Genomic DNA, 18,816 nt, shown 5'->3' with positions numbered 1-18,816 from the left:
CTCGGCTACCGCAAAACTTCAGAGGAGGATTATTTTATGGTCGTCTAGTGCAGCTGTAAATAGCACACGCTATAATGAAACCACTACAAAATGGGATGCCTGCATTTTCTGACTTCGCACAGGTGGACCGGGTCGGAGCCGCAATGTCAAGGCCAAGAGACGCCACCTCCCACCCGGTGACCACAGATTTTAGCCCCTACTGTAGCTCAGTCCTCCGCAGTAATCCGGAAGTGACGCAAGCTGTACCTCATTGGTCCAGAACAAATATTGGCACTGTGCCCAAATGACGCAATAAATCATGAAATCGACCCATGGACAGTCATAAGACGAATAAAATCACCTATTATGACTATTTGTTCTTGTGAGAAAAAATTATTGACTTTGTATTTTGATCGCATTTGTACCGTAGACTTACATGGAAACCGGATATGAAAACACCTATACTGGAGCCATCCGTAGTGGCGCTAGTGAGCAACCAGGAACTACAACACCAGGAAATGAGCTTCAAAAACGAAGTCTGGTTTTGGCCGCTTGGTTCCGCCCTGCTTGTGTTCTGTCCTGCCTGTGTTCCGCCCTGCTTGTGTTCCGTCCTGCCTGTGTTCCGCCCTGCTTGTGTTCCGCCCTGCTTGTTCCGTCCTGCCTGTGTGCCGCCCTGCTTGTGTTCCGTCCTGTGTTCTGTTCTGTGTTTTTTTTCAGTTCTAAGATTCTTTGAGTTATTCACCCTTGAGTTCGTTGTTCTCCACCTGCGTTGGTCCATTTCCGAATGAAAATCTTAAATATTAAATAATTCGAAAATGACTTGTGCATTACACTTAAGAAATCGTTAGAATAATATAGCCCACTATGGTTTAAAGGAATCCCCTTCAAAAACAACTGAGCGCATGTGCGCTGGAAATCCTGTTCGCACATTGTCGTGCTATGTCTTATGACCACAAAGAGTCGTTTACTGCTTTGCTTCAGTACCATGCTCGCACTGCGATTTTGTGCGCCGATACGTCTAGACCCCGTGCACATTGTGAATATGACCCGCCTGATTCCCACTCGGTAAAAAATAGTGACTTCCTTTGAAAATGACATCGCTATGAATCGTGTGAATTAGCAAGGTGTCCCTCGAAGTGGGAGGCCAGACCACCGCATCGTTGCGCCGTATCCACGTGGCGAGGAACGAGTCATGGGAACGTGTGCGCCGCACGGCTTTAGGGGCTCTGGTGTCCTCATGGAGTAGGCGTAGTTGATCCACGTGGCGGAGAAAGAGCAGTGCGTTGCCACGTGGCGCGTTGTCTTGGCAACAGAGCTGTCGGGGTCCAGCAGCATGACGAGCTCCTCGAGGACGTCCAGGTTATCCAGCACTGACTGCAGCGGAGCCTCCTGTATGCGGACAGCTGGCGATAAAGGGTGGTGGGGAAGTTCGCACTTGATTTAGCGTCATTAAAAAAAATCACTTAAAACATTTTAATTTTAATTTAATTTTTTTTTTTTTTAAGGAGGATGAAGGCTGTTGCATGCAGGTCAGAACAACACTCTGATAAATTATCAATGAGGGTCTGCCTCTATCTCTCCAGATAAAATTCATGTGGTTTTATTATCTGTCAAATGGTAGAAATAGTTTTTCTTCCATGAAGTATGATCAAATAAATTCAAGCCATATATTTTTTTTATCTGTGTACAATACAATACTGCATCACATTACTGGTTGATGAAATTCTATGGAGAGAAGATTACATTTAACAAATATACATTGTTACTCTTTGCATTTTAGGCAATATTATAATTTTTCATTTATTTAATTCAATTTGTTCTAATTCAAACCTACTTTCCTGAGGTTAAATTATTGGGCATTGTAATGAAGTGTAGAGCTTGTTTAATGCAAACACTCCTGGTCACTTGCAACTTACCTAAAAGCTCATCCACATTCTTGTCCTTGTATGGTGGTAAAAAGCTCACATTTTTCTTGACTGTGGGACAGGGAAGGACATGAAGTCATGTGAGCATTGATTAAGGCACATTCCACAATAGCCCTAAGATATGCCAATGCAGCAGTGAAAACGCTACTCACTGAATAATAAAATAAATAAAATTATACCATGTCAATCTACTGTCAATATCTGGGACTAAATATAGAATAAATATACAACATTACCATTGGTTTTATGCATAGAGATGTCCTTTTCGAAAATGAGTGGTCATATATTGTCTTGGACAATCCGTTTGTGAAATATATGGTCATTTGTGATGAATGGGTACCTTCCAAAATAGCTGTGCATAATACCACACATTGTTTACATTGTTGTCGCCCTTTGTAGTACAATATGGCTTGGCTGACAATTAATCGATCCAAAAGGTGACAGAATAAGCTTTCTAACAATGTATAACATGTCTAATTTTACTTTTGGAATAGCGTAACCGAATGTTTGCTCTCATCATCGCCTCCTTATGCATTCACTCTGTGGTAGCAGTAAAAGACGCTGCACCTGGCGAAACTTTATTGATGAGTTTCCACATTTCTTGGAAAGTATGATTATTCTTGAACTTCTGAACATGGGGTGTGGGGGGGGTTCGCTTGGAAAAATCCTTCTTACATTACATTAATGTACAGTTGCCATTCCGTTTAAAATGAATACTGCTAGTTCCGCGATAGGGGATGAATAACGTAATTGCGAAAATAACGTTGTTTACCTCAGATAAACATTGGATCGTGTGGCCCCCCTCATGGTCGTGTGCCCCCCCCCCCCAGCGGTTGTGGCCCTAAACAACTGCATAGACCGTTTATGAATTCTCATCCTCAAGATGAATTCACCATTACCAGAGCAGACAGGCAGCCTCAGCAGAGTATCGCTACTAAACACTGGGCGTCTGTTAGATGTCCTCCAGACAACTGACAGACACCCACGCGGTCTCCCCCTAAAGAACCACGAAAGAACCATTCCACTCATATCGGTGCAATTGCATCACACCCCAAACTTGCCCTTCATTTAAACGGATCTTCAAAGAATTGAGGAAATATTGGGTAGCATTGCTTTGGAATACATCTTCTGTAATTTCAGTGAGGCAAGATAGCCTATATTGTTTGTAGTACAGTAACTTGGCGTCATTTTGATATCAATACTTTTAATCGCAGGCCTGGATTTTGGCAGTCTGAATGAATAAGTTATAGACGGGGTATGTCTTGTATGTGTGAGTAACTTGGCATTTTTGTACGTTGAAAATGTGTTTTTGATGAGATATCATTTCTTTTTGCAAAGCGTTTTATTATGAGAGTGAGAAATGCGAAGTGACCCTGTAAGAAACGGTTGTGGATTATGGTTATCCTTGTGTGAATTTGTACAGTCTGATGAGGGTGTACCGTTTGGCAGTTTTGGTGCGGTGGCGTAAGTGTAAACGGATCAGAAACGCAGGTGAAATATGGCCAGTGTATGTACTCACGGATTTGACGGCCATCCAACGAGCCTTGATTGACAAAAGAATCAGCAAGCCCGTAGAATTAGAGCTCCCTAGGTCGCAACTTGTGTAGCCTTCTGCCCTGCTCCGTTGTCTGTCATTTCGTGGAGATGCACTTTTAGCGTTTGTAAGGTTTATAAGGCATTTTGATAGGCTTATCTGCAGGTGGGAATCCTCTTCGCTGTTTTGCTAAGCTAGAACCGGAAAACTTGATAGTGGAGAATAGGAGCAGACGCATATGTCCCAGCAAGCCTTGCATATGAGAAAATAACAACGGTGTGAGAGAAATTAGCCATACCTGCCATCCCAATTTCCAGCGGAATTACTGAGCTGGTGAATGGCACAGCTGATGAATCACACATGACAGTAATACTGTTGGTTTTCTACTTGATGGTTGGTTGTTTAACGCCTCCGATTGGCCAGAGATTTAACTCACCTGACGTCCCAGGGCCGTGTCTGAGTATCCCTGCTACACAGCCTTCATCAAATCAAAACTATACCAGAGGTGCCCGCGACCAGGAGTTTCACTGTGATGACAGACGACTTACCGTAACGTCACCCAGAGAGGAAGGATTCCAGTCAGCATTGTAATATAATGCCTGATGTTGATGAGTTGTGACGAATATTATATATCTTTTTAAATATTTCTAAATATTAAAAAAATATATTTTAAATGTTTTAAAGGTTAATAATAATAATAATAATAATAATAATAATAATAATAATTGTAAGCCCCGCCCCATCACTCATGGCCTGTGGCTAACTGTGCACCTGTAGTCTGCCTGTGCAGCCGTCAGACACCGCGGCAGCATGAACGCAGCGCTCAGACTTCACGGTGGAAAAGCGGAATTCGGAGTGGCTGAGCTCTGCTGTGTGGAATGAGGGTATTACAGTGATGGAGCAAATCTGTGGTTGTGATTGGGCACTCTAGATCAAAGAAAATATTTGTTGCAAATGTTTTTTTTTTTTTTTTTTTGCATTCCTAAATGGTATGTCTCAGAGACATGCTTCCGTTTAAACAGCTCTAAATTCCAAATGTAATAATGTAATAAAGCATAGCTCTATGTCTAGGGGCGACATCGCTCAGGAGGTAAGACCGATTGTCTGGCAGTCGGAGGGTTGCCGGTTCAAACCCCGCCCTGGGTGTGTCGAAGTGTCCTTGAGCAAGACACCACCCCCTAACCCCTCAACTGCTCTGGCGAATGAGAGGCATCAATTGTAAAGCGCTTTGGATAAAAGCGCTATATAAATGCAGTCCATTTACCATTTACCATAAAGCAAGCCAATGCTGCAGGCTGCAAACCATCAGCTTCTTTTCTGATTTTTTTTTTTTTTTTTTTTCCAAAACTCGAAAATCCTCTGAAGCTGGAGATCTTGTTGACACGAAGACAAGGAATTAGTGCTAAAAATCAGGGGTGTCCAATCTTATCCAAAAAAAAAAGTGTTTGTGCAGGTTTTTGTTTTAGCCCTGCACTACGTCGCTCGATTCAACCAATTAATCAATTGATCATGGTCTTCAATCGTCACCTTGATAAGTAGAATCAGGTGTCCTATTGCTGGGCTAAACCAAAAACCTGCACCCACTGGACATTTTCGGATAAGATTGGGCACCCCTTGCTTAAAGTAATTAATGACTGCCTGTTAATAACAAAAAAGTGTTCAAATTCATCATAAACTTTGAAACCAAGTGCTGAAAACGGACATTTCAGACAGCTGCCCCCTGACGCATGGTGGCAGCCACTGCCACGAAACATGACCCCATGGCCGCACACACCTTCAGTCGGGTCCCCTCCTCTGCGACACTTTGCTTTCTTGAGTATCAAAACGAGCAAAAGGAGCAGGACGGGAAACAGCAGCACAACAGCAATCCCTGAAAGCAGACATGAGATCAGAAGAGTCCTCCTCACCCTTATCTGACACAGACCTTCAGGGATTAACTCATCACATGCTCCCATTCCACAATTACCATAATATACCGTAATGTTGAGAACAGGCCATCCAGTCCAATAATGCTCGCCATTTTACTGACGAAATTGTATCTAGTGTTCTGGTTACCTGCAAGCTAGATAGCATCTAAATACCAGGACCCCTACAAACACAGTGCATCACAAGTTGTGCATACCGTCAATTAAACAATATAAAGCAGAAAAATCAATCCATAATAATTAAGCGCGCGGACAATCAAGTCCAAGCAAGACTAAATTGTGAGGACTGTTATGTCCTGGACATGCAACTAGGCTGTCTGTGTGTGTTTAAATCTGCTAATTGAGAGGCACCTGTGGGGGAGGCACCTGAGTGCTTAAAAGCCCCTCCTCTGCCTCTCACGCTCTCTCTCAGCCAGCAGACACTGCACAGAGAGAGCGAGAGAGAGAGAGAGGGGGAGAGAGGGAGGGGCTTGTTTGTGCATTTCCATTTTGAAAAAGCTTCCAGGTTCCTTGGTCTCTCTCAGGAATCCTTTGGGGATTCCTGGGGAAACTTACCTCCGTAGGTGAACGATGTGGATGATAGGGAGGATGTGGACGATGTGGATGATGGGGAGGATGTGGACGATGTGGATGATGGGGAGGATGTGGACGATGTGGATGATGGGGAGGATGTGGACGATGTGGACTCCACGTAGAACTCCTGGCAAACAAACAAAAACGAATAAAAACTACACCCATTTCTACTATGACTATATAACGAGTGCTGCCTCCTCCCATATTCAAAAGCCATTTTAATTATGTATTTCTTTAAAACGTTTAGTTGGGACAGCACGTAAAACCTGTCAACGTGGCCTTATTTTAATGCTCTGAAGGTAAAAAGTGAACCTGTAATGATGGAGAGATACTACGGAGTATGTGCTGTACGTATACGCACTGGTACTTACTGTTGGGATTACCACTGTGGGAGTTAATGTCTAGGGGGAAAAAAGATGTGCAACATTACCGTCTGCATGGCTGAGCGAAGATTACGTGTTTCTCTGCATGTTGTCATGAATGTAATTTCGAATTTACCTGGGTTTCAGGTCTCTGGCACTCCTTGTGAATGACCATTCCCCTACAGAGAATGAGCAAGACAGATCAGGTACGGGTGACCTCATGGCTTCCTTCCAAGGCCTTGTTTACACTCATATTCGATACGGCTAACAAAACCAGATTCATGCATACCAGATGTACATCTTAGTGTGCAAATCCAATTTTGTTTGCTTGGATTGCGATTGCAATTCATCTAGTCGTTGCAGCCAGCTCAAAACTGGGCGTCTTGCGACTCATGCAGCCTTATTATGGGATGTTATTTATCAATAAAATGTTGGTGACAGGAGAAGATGCCCACAGGTCACATTCAGTTTCAACCTCGGCAGAATCAGACCCTAACAACCCCTAGATGCAATTCAGATCAGACGCTGCCAAATCCAACCAATCATATCCAATGACTTGGTTGTACGCCACAATCATAAAAATGCGACACACATGGGATTTTAATTCCATAGAAATAAATGTGGAAATGGCGACAAAGTGACAAACACTCGCCTAGAATATGACAGAATATTAAAGACGGCCTCTAAAGGACAGCGGTGGACGAAGTATCCTATACTTCAGTGAAAGTACAGATACCCTTGCTAAATATTACTCCACTAAAAGTAGAAGCCTTCAATTTAAATTTCTACTTGAGTCAAAGTACAAAAGTACCTGCTTTTAAAAATGCTTAAGTATCAAAAGTAAAAAGTACTATTATTTATTATGGTTATGTTTGTCAGGGGCTGCTGACATGACAAACAGTTTAAAAATACAGTAGGCAAACTAAATATGTTCACCTCCCAACATACTGTATGTAAGAGTGAAAACTATGTTATAAATACAAATTCACAGTTTAATTTAAAAAAATGGAACAAAGGCACCATCAATTCAAATATTTCACTACCAAATATCAAAATACATTGAGGTTTCCTGGCGACTTAGCCACCAGAAAGGATATAGCACCGGCAACGGGTCATAGTTTAATGCGGAAGTGAATGCGATAAAAACGCTATTCCAAATGAAAAATCACATATGAAAACGATGTCAGCTAGGTATATAAACAAACATATGTCTTATGCATACCCAGAAGTCCTCAATGATAATAGTATCTCCCAAGAAATTACGAAAAAACGTTGACAACGTTTCGTCAGTCTTTGACTGTTAACCTTTCATACCGCATCGAAAACGCCTCTCCCGGAGTATACATCAAAGTAACGAGTGACAGGCAGATATCGCACAAAAGTAGTGGAGTAAAAAGTAAGATATTTTGTTTGAAATGTAGTGGAGTGAAAGTAAAAAGTCTCCCAAAATGGAAACGCTTGAGTGAAGTACAGACACTTGAAAAAGGTACTTAAGTACAGTAATGAAGTACATGTACTTTGTTACTGTCCACCCCTGCTAAAGGACAAAAGGTTTTTTGCGGTTTCCCTGCCTGATAAGGGGTCTCACCAGGACTGATGGCTGAGCCCTTGTAGTCCCAGGTGTGAATTTACATTACACAGGCATTTAGCAGACACTGATCCAGACACTCTAATCCGGAGTGACTTACACAACTTTTTATTTTACATTTACAGCTGGATATATACTGAAGCAATGCAGTTTAAGAAGCCATAGAGTGGTGGGACATACAAGCCCGTGTAAACGAAAGGCACTCACTTTTCACAGCAGCGTGTGTCCATGGTAGTATTGCACGATGCCAGTGTTGGTTGGCCTGGGGGGCACAGTGTGCATTTTCTGCATGTCAGGAAACTCCCATCATTGAATGTGCCTTCTTCGCATGGTTCATACATTTTAGTGGGTTGCCCACCATCGTCTTGCCTGCCGCAGTTTGGGGCAAACTGGTGCCCTGAAAACGATCAGGGAATAATGGGAGAGAACAGTCACGAAGACACACACATTTATGTAAATAAATGATATAGTAAAGTGGGAATATTATTTGCTGTACGTTGTAGGGTCGCTATTGTAGCAATTGTATTGCTACAATAGCTATTGTATTGATGGGACACATATTGATGTGGACCCAGAAGCGGAAGGTTGTTGTTGTAATGACGTACGTGGCTGAATACACGTTGCTCAGTAAAGTTCAGTTAAACATTCAGTCTGTGTGAATTTGTTAAAACACAGAGCATATTGAAACATGGTGGCAGCCATACCCAAACAAACCTGGACCTCATCGATGTAGAGAAGAAAACATCCCAGTCGTAAAACAAACAAAAAAAAGACCCGCGTTACAAATCAAGCGTTACGAAGGCACATGCTAGCTCCCGGGATGAGACACCGTGCGAAAGCTAGCCTACGAATACAGCAACAAAGTAGTGAGTACATATTCCGAACATTCCTTTCTTACGAAGCGTCACGTTAAAAAAAAACTAATTTGCTATGGAAAATGCACTGAAACCTCCAGGATAAATAGACTTTGATGATGGTAATTTAGCACTTTCCTGGAAAAGATGGAAAGAGGATTTCAACCTGTATATGGATCAGACAATGGGAGATAAGTCTGATGATGAGTGAAACTGTTGTATTACCTCATTGGTGAAAAAGGCAGGGAGATATGTGAGACACTGGGTGTCGGGAGTTCAGCAAATTATCTTTTTGTAGACAAAGTAATAACAACACTGGATGGATTTTGCGATCCAAAGAAAAATGAAACAATAGAGAGATACAATTTTTTCACACGTAGTCAGAGCCAAGATGAGAGTTTGGATAAATATCTCACTGAATTGAGGACTCTGGCAGCAACATGCAACTTTGGTGTAATCACAGACTCTCTTATCAGGGATAGGACTGTGTGTGACACTTGGGACTCACACTTAAGGGAGCGCCTACTGAGAGAGACTGATCTCAGTTTGGACAAATGTGTACAGATAGGAAGAGCTGCAGAGCTGTCGAGACAGAGAGTGAAAGTCATAGAAGTACAGAGCTCTGCAACAATACATACAGTGACACGGAAAGAGAAACATAGAGGGAGAGGACACCCTCCCGAGGAACTGAGTATTTTACGATGCAGACACTGTGGACGACAACATGAGAGAAAAAAGTAAAAATGCCCTGCATTTGGACAAAAATGCAAAGCGTGTGAAAAAAACAATCACTTCCCTACTGTTTGCGAAAGTGCAGGAGCAAGCAGAAAAAACGCAGTCCTCGCAGTGGAAAATGCAGAAGCTGAATCAGAGAGAGGCGATGAAGTGCTATGCATCGCGTGAGGCCCAACGTCCGAGAGCAACGACCCCAGCTCTAGCGCAGCTGTTCACGCAGTCATGCGGGTGAACAAGAAATCTGTCAGATCTCAGTTAGATTGTGGTGCCACTAGCAGTGTGACTGCTGCAAACATCACAAAAGGCATACAGCTAGCTACAGCCCTGCAGTCGGGTATTACTGATGTATAAAAGACTACTCTGACGCCACTTGGTAAGTGCACACTCCAAGTGACAAATCCACGCAACAGAAAAAGGTACAAATTTGAGTTTATTGTAGTCAAGAAGAACGCGTACAGACGCATTCTAGGTTGCAAGGCCAGCCAGGAAATGGAATTGATTACAGTGCAGCACCACAATATCCTGGCTATCGATGAGACAAGATCCTGGACAGAAGAGCAGATAAAACAGGACTATGCAGACGTCTTCCATGGAGATGGACTTTTTTCTGGCAAACTGAAGCTGGAAGTAGATGAGCGTGTGGAGCCAGTGAAGCTACCAAAGAGAAGGGTTCCAGAGGCCCTCTACAACCCACTCAAACAGGAGCTCACTAGCCTACAGAGTAGAGGAATCATAGTGCCTGTGGAAAAAAGCACAGACTGGGTCAGCAGCCTCATCGTAGTGCGGAAACCATCTGGGAAACTATGAGTGTGTATCGATCCAAAACCTCTCAACAAGGAGCCACTATCCACTACCCACAATCGAAGATGTACTACCAGACCTCAATAGAGCACGACTGTTCTCTGTCTGCAATATCAAAAATGGATTCTGGCATGTGGAACTGGTGGAAGAGTCCAGCTTTCTCACCACATTCTCCACACCCAGGGGCCGCTGCCAATGGGAATCAGTCCAGCCCCAGAGATCTTTCAGAGGAAGGACACAATTTAAAATAATAAAAAAAATACAAGAAATAAACTTTTTTCCGGCACTTCTTGCACCTCCAAGATGTTCTAACTAGCCGAAATCAACGCAGATGACACCAATACGAACATCGTGTGTGATTGGTCAGAAATTCAAGGTGGGCGTGATTTATTTTGTTTTATTTCTGCAAGCTGATTCCCCGTTGATTACAATAATTACATATATACATAATACAACATAATACAATAATACAACGTAGAGTAGAAAAAAAAACTTTTTTTCTACTCCACATAGATCATAAACCATTGAATATGAAAATGACGCATTGAAATCGGTTGAGAAATGTAAACGTTATAGTGCTTATTATCCAGAAAAACCGCAGCTCCCCGTTTACTTGTATTTGTTTTCAGGCCAGTCTTGCCTGGTCCAATATGCCGGCGACGTTGACGTACGATCCAAAGGCCAATGCGGCGTCGCTGTAATGACTTACGTGGCTGACTACTCGTTGCTCAGTAAAGTTCCGTTAAACATTCAGTTTGTGTGAATTTGTTAAAACACAAAGCATATTGATACAGCTATAAAATATGTTCGCACCAGACGCGCTTTAAAATTATTATTTAAAAAAAATTATGTTCAATGAGTTTGAAATGTTTTCGACGCTACTTTTGCCTGGCTGTTTTTTAGGTGTGTATGGAGCTGAAAATGATCACGTTTGGATACGCTCCGAAAAAACAAGCACACTACGTCACTGTCGTTCTTTTCTCTGCTGCTATGTATGAAAAGTGCTGTTATTTTTTATGGTGTCACTAAAATGTACTATAATGCCATTTAATGCCGGTATCATGAAATTTTCCGTGCATTGTGTGATCTGTGCTTTCCTGCCTTTAACCAGTCTGCATTACGTGAGGTAACTATCAATTGTTTCATTCCCTGCTCAAAAACTATCCGACGAGTGATGCAGTTAATTATCACGAGAAAATTCAGCAAGCTCTCCACGATCCAAACTCAGATGAATAGTATGCTTTACTTACGAACTTTGGCAGCTGTGAATGACCTTTTTCATTTTGCAAAATGATTCATCCGTGCCCTTTATTACCTGATTGCCTTATTAGGGAATTATGCACTTATTTGGAAATTAAAGCGCGTCATTTTGCTGCTACTGCCGTTATCCCATATCTGGTAAAGTTCAACTACATCATGGTCCTGTACAAGCAGACTGCAAAAATTGAACTGGTCTTGGCTTTGTGCACGTTAACGTTAGAAATATTCTCCTTAAACTGGGTATGATTTGAAGTCTGGGTTGAAACGACGGATGGACATTCTGGTTTTATCTGAAACGTTGTTAAAGAAATTGGTACCTCACCAATTGATTACTGTTTATGCTTACAGTGGTTTAGTTCCGATCGTGTCGGTAATGATGGTGGAGCTGAAATTTATGTGAAGTCGCAATTTTGTTCCTCAATGACGTGTTCCATATCTAAAGCCAAACAATGTGAATTGCTCGCTGTTCAGGTGAATATATCCAAGGATGCGCCCTTTACTGTCATTGGCGGTTATAGACCACCATTCGGCCATTAGAGAGACCATCCTGCCTTCCTGATGTTAAACAAAATATTAATTATACCGAATTCATTCTCATGGGGGATCTAAAGCGGGACTGGTCCTCACCGGTCTCAGATTGCTTTATATAATCGCGTGATCATTAAATCTCACATTTATTTACTTATTTATTAATACTCCTACTAGATTAAACTACAGAGATCAAAGTAAACCCACACTTTAAGACCTCATTCTCACAATGTACTTCTTTGTCCAGTATTTTTCTGCATAAAATAACAATATTCGTGCAAGGAAAACTTTTTTTTTTTTTTTTGCTTGTATACTTTAAATTACTGATTGTCATATAACATCGTTACCACTCGTGGTCAAGAAGAAAAACGTTTCGAATACAGTTTTACAGATGGCTCCGAGAAACAACAGAAGAAATGGCACAGATACAGTGCTTGTATTATTTCTACCAGTACAGTAGGCAACTGTATAACGTACCTGCAGGCTTCTGAAAACTTGTTTCGCACGGTACACATCGCATCAATTGTTGGTTCCAATAAGTCGTCGGTTCCGTCCGACATCTTTTCGAGTACCTCATCGTGTTAGCTTCAATTCCCATCCCACCAAAGAGAGGCAGCAAGAAACAGATCATTTCAGGTCGCGTCGAGTCGGTGTTGTAAACCTGCACTGGCGTTTAAATAACTTGCGGAAACTGGGGGGCGGGGAGAAATTACCCTACGCTGACTGTCCCGAAATTGTTGAGTTAGGTGTACAGCACAGCTAAGTGTATCTAAGCAAGGAGAGTATTGTGGTGGAAATTACCGTAAATTCCCCCGGTCGGTGAGAAGAGTCAAACAGACTTACACACAATATTCAGTTCAGATGCCTTTACCAGAAAACCTACAGGACGGTGGAGGAACAGGAGCAGGGTTGGTTACCACTGCTCTACACGGTGGGCACTCCAGCATCTATGGGCCCGCTACGGGGATGGGACTCGGCCCAGCTGTTTCGCTGGAGTCCGTGGGGCAGCCCCACGTGCCAAATGACAGCTGTGGCAGCCCCTATCAGGCACCGACCCCCCCCCCCGCCCTCGCTCTGTCGTCACCTCCTTTATGGTTTGGTTCATACCTCTGTGACAGGAAACAGTTTGTCAAATTAAAAGAAGATGAGTCCAGCTCCTCAATAATGAAATACGGTATTCCACAAGGATCAGTACTAGGACCAGTACTCTTCTCGCTATATATGCTACCACTTGGCAATATTATCCGGGGACATGGCGTAGAGTTCCACTGTTATGCGGACGATACCCAGATTTATATTTCAATGAAACCTGGCGAAGCACTGCCGCTTTCACGGTTAGAGGCCTGTATTGTAGATATCAAGGTTTGGATGCTTTCAAATTTTCTGCTCCTAAATTCAGACAAGACTGAAATGTTGGTTTTAGGTCCCAAAATATTAAGGGAGAAATTGTCTACTCTCACCTTAAACTGTGATGGTTGTTTGGCTGAACCTAATATGGTCGTTAAAGACCTTGGTGTCACCATTGATCCTGATCTATCTTTTGACACCCATATAAAAAACACATCCAGAATTGCCTTCTTTCAGCTGCGCAACATAGCTAAAATTAGACATTTCCTGTCAGTCGAGGATGCTGAAAAATTGATCCATGCATTTGTTACGTCCAGGTTAGACTACTGTAACGCCCTGCTTTCTGGCTGCCCTAATAACTCGTTAAAGAGTCTCCAGCTTGTGCAGAATGCAGCTGCTCGTATCCTGAGCAGAACTAAGAAGTATGAGCACATTACACCAGTACTAGCGTCGCTTCACTGGCTACCCATTAAGTATAGGATAGATTTCAAGGTTTTGCTCCTGACTTTTAAAGCTCTGCATGGACGTGCACCTGTGTACATATCGAACCTGCTCCTACCTTATAAGCCCACAAGGTCACTCCGATCTCAAGACGCAGGCTACTTGGTAGTCCCAAGAATTTCCAAGAACCTAAAAGGTGGTAGGGCTTTCTCCTACAGGGCCCCACTACTGTGGAACCAGCTTCCATTATTTATAAAGGAGTCAGACACAGTCTCAATATTTAAATCTAGATTAAAACGCACCTCTATGCTCAAGCTTACAATCAGTTATAGTCTGGAGACAGGGTGCGAGAAGCCTGTAGTCATAGAGCTTTCTAGGTGGCAATCCTTTCCTTACTGTCACCTGTCAATCAGCTGTGACCCGACTTTACATGGGCTGGCTCTTGATAGGCGGGTATGGTTGTCTACCCTCATGACTGCATGGGCTCTCCATCCCTGTCCTAGTAGATATGCAGCCATATTCTACTCCTGGCGGCGTCCCACAATACATAGCACTGGCACTTACTCACTGTCTGGTATATTGCAAATCCCTTAACTGCTGTTTCCACCCTCTTCCCCACGCTGCCGCGCGGGCTCTTGCCCCAACCCTCGAGAGTGCTTCGAGAGTCGTCTGGTCTCCCCCACCTCTGCGGTCCAGCCCCTCCTTCGTCATTGCCTCCACCCTGCCCACATCTGCCGCCACCTGCTGTTCCCCATCACCGCCACCTGGCCCCACCCATCATCTGAGCCACATCACTTATCATATCTTCTGCATAAACTGGCTGACATGCTGGTCACCAGTCGGCACCCTGAGCCGACCAGAGGAGGATGGGTTTCCCCCTTGAGCCTGGTTCCTTCCAAGGTTTCTCCCCATCTGCCACAGGGAGTTTTTCCTTGCCACTGTTGCCTTAGGCTTGCTCCTGTGGGGGTTTAGGCTAGGGCTGTCTGTAAAGCGTATTGTGACAACTGTTGTAAAATACGCTATATAAATAAAATTTGATTGATTGATTTGATTGATTTATGGACCTCCGGTACCGCTGGCTCCTCTTCACCATGTGCTACACCGTCTCCTGGTTCTTCTGCGAGAACACCTACCTGGACGCCGGCCTGCATGGGCACCTGTGACTGCACAAGGACTCAGCAGCAGGGGCAGAGCTGGGCTTTCACACCACGGTGAGCAAACCTCCCCGCTGTCCAGTTATACATCCATCCCCTATGCCACACACACACACACACACGCACGCATGCGCACACACATGCTCACACACACACTCTCACACACACGCACGCATGCGCACACACACGCACACACACACACACACAAACGCATTTCTCATATTTGGCCTAACCTGCAGACAGGTAAAATGTTTTCTTAATCACCAATAGTTGACTGTGTAGCTAAACTTCATGAAACTTTGTATGCCAGTTCACAAGTGGTGTTTTATAGCTTAAGACAAGAAAAGCTTATCATGTATGTTCAACACAGAGTAGAAAGATTACAGAATGCCCCATCCATGTCATTAGCTAAAAGAAAGCTCAGGATTTTTCCAATGTCCTGGTCACTTTGCCTGTCACTCACCATAGTAGTGATCGTTAAGTGGAACTTTTTGAAGCAATGAGCAATGAAGCTGTCCTCTGAATTGTATCGAAGAAGGGTTCGTTACTCAACGCTTTTAAACACTCTGCACGTTAGTGACATCTGGCGGTCAAAAGGACGAAGTGCAACTATTTAACGACCGTTTCAAACTACTGTTGTCAGCGGCCTTTTTCCTAACAGATGGTTTTTTATTTTTTTATATTAGATATAATGTACGCTTCTAAATCGCTAAAGCAATGCCATATCGATGTACTTTAATAAAAAATTTTTTTAAAAACAAACAAACAAAAAACACTTGCGATTCCTCTCCTATGTACTCGGTGGCTCCATTGCGCTGTCTCCCTATCTCCGTGGCAACAAGCGCACGCAACTTTGAAACACGTTCACCAATCTGCGATAACGCAGTGTTTACATTCATCGGCTATCTAGTGTTATCGCATGTAGGTCTTCCATTACAGTGTGTTGCAAAACAGCCGCGCGAATTTGAACGGAAATGCACTCGCATTTCCTAACAAACCGCCCGGCTCCAGATATCGTTTTTGTCTCGAAACCGTGCCAAAAACAATATCTGGAGCCGGGCGGTTTGTTAGGAAATGCGAGTGCATTTCAGTTCAAATTCGCGCGGCTGTTTTGCAACACACTGTAATGGAAGACCTACGTCCGACAACACTAGAGATTAGATTAGATAGATCTAATCTATCAGGATTGCGCGCAAGCTCTGGACCACAGCATCGGTGGCCTGTTGTCTGAGTGCGCATAACCTCTTCAGCGTTTTCACTGTGCCAGCGAGCGGATTATGTTGCTTCTTTTGAAGGATTTTAAACTTTGGCAAACTAGATGTTCGAAAGCAATAGACTTTCAATTGTGCCAAACAAAGAAACAAAGAAACAAAAAAAAAAAAAACACTTTAACACAACACAGTGAGGATGCCACAGCCATAAGAATGAAGTTTAGATTGTGAGCATAGAAGTGTACAAAAAATGCTTTTTCTGAGAAGTTGCTTTTTGGAGGGAGCTGCCCCTCCCTTTCTTCATTGTTCCTCATTGTTCGACCAGTTACACTCCCCCTCATTTTCAATGTCACAAGGAAAAAAGTGTGAGTGGAACCCAGCTTGAATTTACCTGATCTCTTTCGTGTTTTCTTTGGGCTTGAGTTTTTTTTTTTTTTTTTTGCAGGGGCCTTCCCCAAACTGCTGGCGAAGAACAGAATCATCTAGAATGTGATTGTATGCTGTAGCATTAAGACTTGCCTTTATTGGAAAAAAGGGGCAAAGCCTAAAGCAAGAAAAACAGCCCCAGGCCAAGGGCTTTCCAGATGATTTTGGTCATATACTGTAACTTTGGTTACAAGTACATAGGCCATGCGTGACGAATATGAGTGATTTCTAATGCAGTCCTCTGATTCACAACACAAGCTTTCCTGCTGAAGCCATAGATTATGTTAGAGCAGATGGTTTATTATAAACTTTAAGGAGATAATTTACTTTCTGGAATTTTATATGTGGTTTTAGATTTCCTGAATGTTTTCAGTTGGCAAAAACAGAAAACGGGCTTCACTCCCAAAATTTGTTTGAAGCTTTCAGAGTGCTGGACCAAAAAGCGTAAATCAATAAAGTTGGAAAAAAAGGGGCGGCTGCACTTTGCATAATCTGATTTTATTTTTGTCAGGACGTCCCAGCACAGATGCGTTTCGGTGTGCAATGAAGAAGGCACTGCGCCGAAACGCGTCTGTGCCGAGACGTCCTGACAAAACTTTAGCCATGCTAACCTCCTGTGCCACACAGCCACTACAACTCACCCAGAACTCTGCTGCCCGACTTGTCTTCACCCTTCCTGCATGCTCTTACGTGTCACTTCTCTGCTGAGGTCATTTCACTGGCTAGGTTCAAAATCCTACACTAAACAGCCTACACTGCAGCTAACAGGACAGCCCCTGCCTACCTACAGGACACGATCCAACACTACACACCTACCTACAGGACACGATCCAACCCTACACACCTACCTACAGGACACGATCCAACCCTACACACCTACCTACAGGACATGATTCAACACTACACACCTACCTACAGGACACGATTCAACCCTACACACCTACCTACAGGACATGATTCAACCCTACACACCTACCTACAGGACACGATCCAACCCTACACACCTACCTACAGGACACGATCTGACCATACACACCTACCTACAGGACACGATCCAACCCTACACACCTACCTACAGGACACGATCCAACACTACACACCTACCTACAGGACACGATCCAACCCTACACACCTACCTACAGGACACGATCCAACACTACACACCTACCTACAGGACACGATTCAACCCTACACACCTACCTACAGGACACGATCCAACCCTACACACCTACCTACAGGACACGATCCAACCCTACACACCTACCTACAGGACACGATCCAACACTACACACCTACCTACAGGACACGATCCAACCCTACACACCTACCTACAGGACACGATCTGACCATACACACCTACCTACAGGACACGATCCAACCCTACACACCTACCTACAGGACACGATCTGACCATACACACCTACCTACAGGACACGATCTGACCATACACACCTACCTACAGGACACGATCCGACACTACACACCTACCTACAGGACACGATCCGACACTACACACCTACCTACAGGACACGATCCGACCCTACACACCTACCTACAGGACACGATCCAACACTACACACCTACCTACTGGACACGATCCAACCCTACACACCTACCTACAGGACACGATTCAACACTACACACCTACCTACAGGACACGATCCAACCCTACACACCTACCTACAGGACACGATTCAACACTACACACCTACCTACAGGACACGATCTGACCATACACACCTACCTACAGGACACGATCTGACCATACACACCTACCTACAGGACACGATCCAACCCTACACACCTACCTACTGGACACGATCCAACCCTACACACCTACCTACAGGACACGATCCAACACTACACATCTACCTACAGGACACGATCCGACACTACACACCTACCTACAGGACACGATCCAACCCTACACACCTACCTACAGGACACGATCCAACCCTACACACCTACCTACAGGACACGATCCAACCCTACACACCTACCTACAGGACACGATCCAACCCTACACACCTACCTACAGGACACGATCCAACCCTACACACCTACCTACAGGACACGATCCAACCCTACACACCTACCTACAGGACACGATCCAACACTACACACCTACCTACAGGACACGATCTGACCATACACACCTACCTACAGGACACGA

At 43.8% G+C, this 18,816-nt stretch overlaps 1 protein-coding gene and 1 long non-coding RNA gene across 2 annotated transcripts; one reads left to right on the top strand and one right to left on the bottom strand.

Annotated features, from left to right (window-relative positions):
- Positions 1–1,095: 1,095 nt before the first annotated feature.
- Positions 1,096–6,551, bottom strand: igflr1 (IGF-like family receptor 1). The gene is made up of 7 exons (XM_064323626.1): positions 6,509–6,551; positions 6,308–6,337; positions 5,919–6,063; positions 5,715–5,785; positions 5,213–5,308; positions 1,896–1,955; positions 1,096–1,382 (listed from the first exon to the last, which is right to left on the bottom strand). Exons 1-7 carry the CDS (start codon positions 6,549–6,551, stop codon positions 1,096–1,098), a joined length of 732 nt encoding a protein of 243 aa, XP_064179696.1.
- A 2,144-nt stretch (positions 6,552–8,695) lies between these two features.
- LOC135238410 (uncharacterized) lies at positions 8,696–10,776 on the top strand. The gene is made up of 2 exons (XR_010325111.1): positions 8,696–9,284; positions 9,321–10,776. It is a non-coding gene; the product is annotated as an uncharacterized LOC135238410 (long non-coding RNA).
- The last annotated feature ends 8,040 nt before the right edge of the window (positions 10,777–18,816 follow it).

The sequence above is a fragment of the Anguilla rostrata genome, chromosome 1, assembly GCF_018555375.3.
Source record: "Anguilla rostrata isolate EN2019 chromosome 1, ASM1855537v3, whole genome shotgun sequence".
Taxonomy (NCBI): Eukaryota; Metazoa; Chordata; class Actinopteri; order Anguilliformes; family Anguillidae; genus Anguilla; species Anguilla rostrata.
Note: the sequence above shows the minus strand (reverse complement) of the source record. Positions and strands in the feature narration are given on the sequence as shown.

Excerpts from the sequence above, each read along its gene's own strand:
- igflr1 (XM_064323626.1), bottom strand. The coding sequence starts at position 6,551 with ATGAGTGTAAACAAGGCCTTGGAAGGAAGCCATGAGGTCACCC. Across the intron at positions 6,338-6,508 it reads AGGAAGCCATGAGGTCACCC|ACATTAACTCCCACAGTGGT; the intron begins GTACCTGATCTG and ends TTTTCCCCCTAG. Across the intron at positions 6,064-6,307 it reads CCACAGTGGTAATCCCAACA|GAGTTCTACGTGGAGTCCAC; the intron begins GTAAGTACCAGT and ends TTTGTTTGCCAG.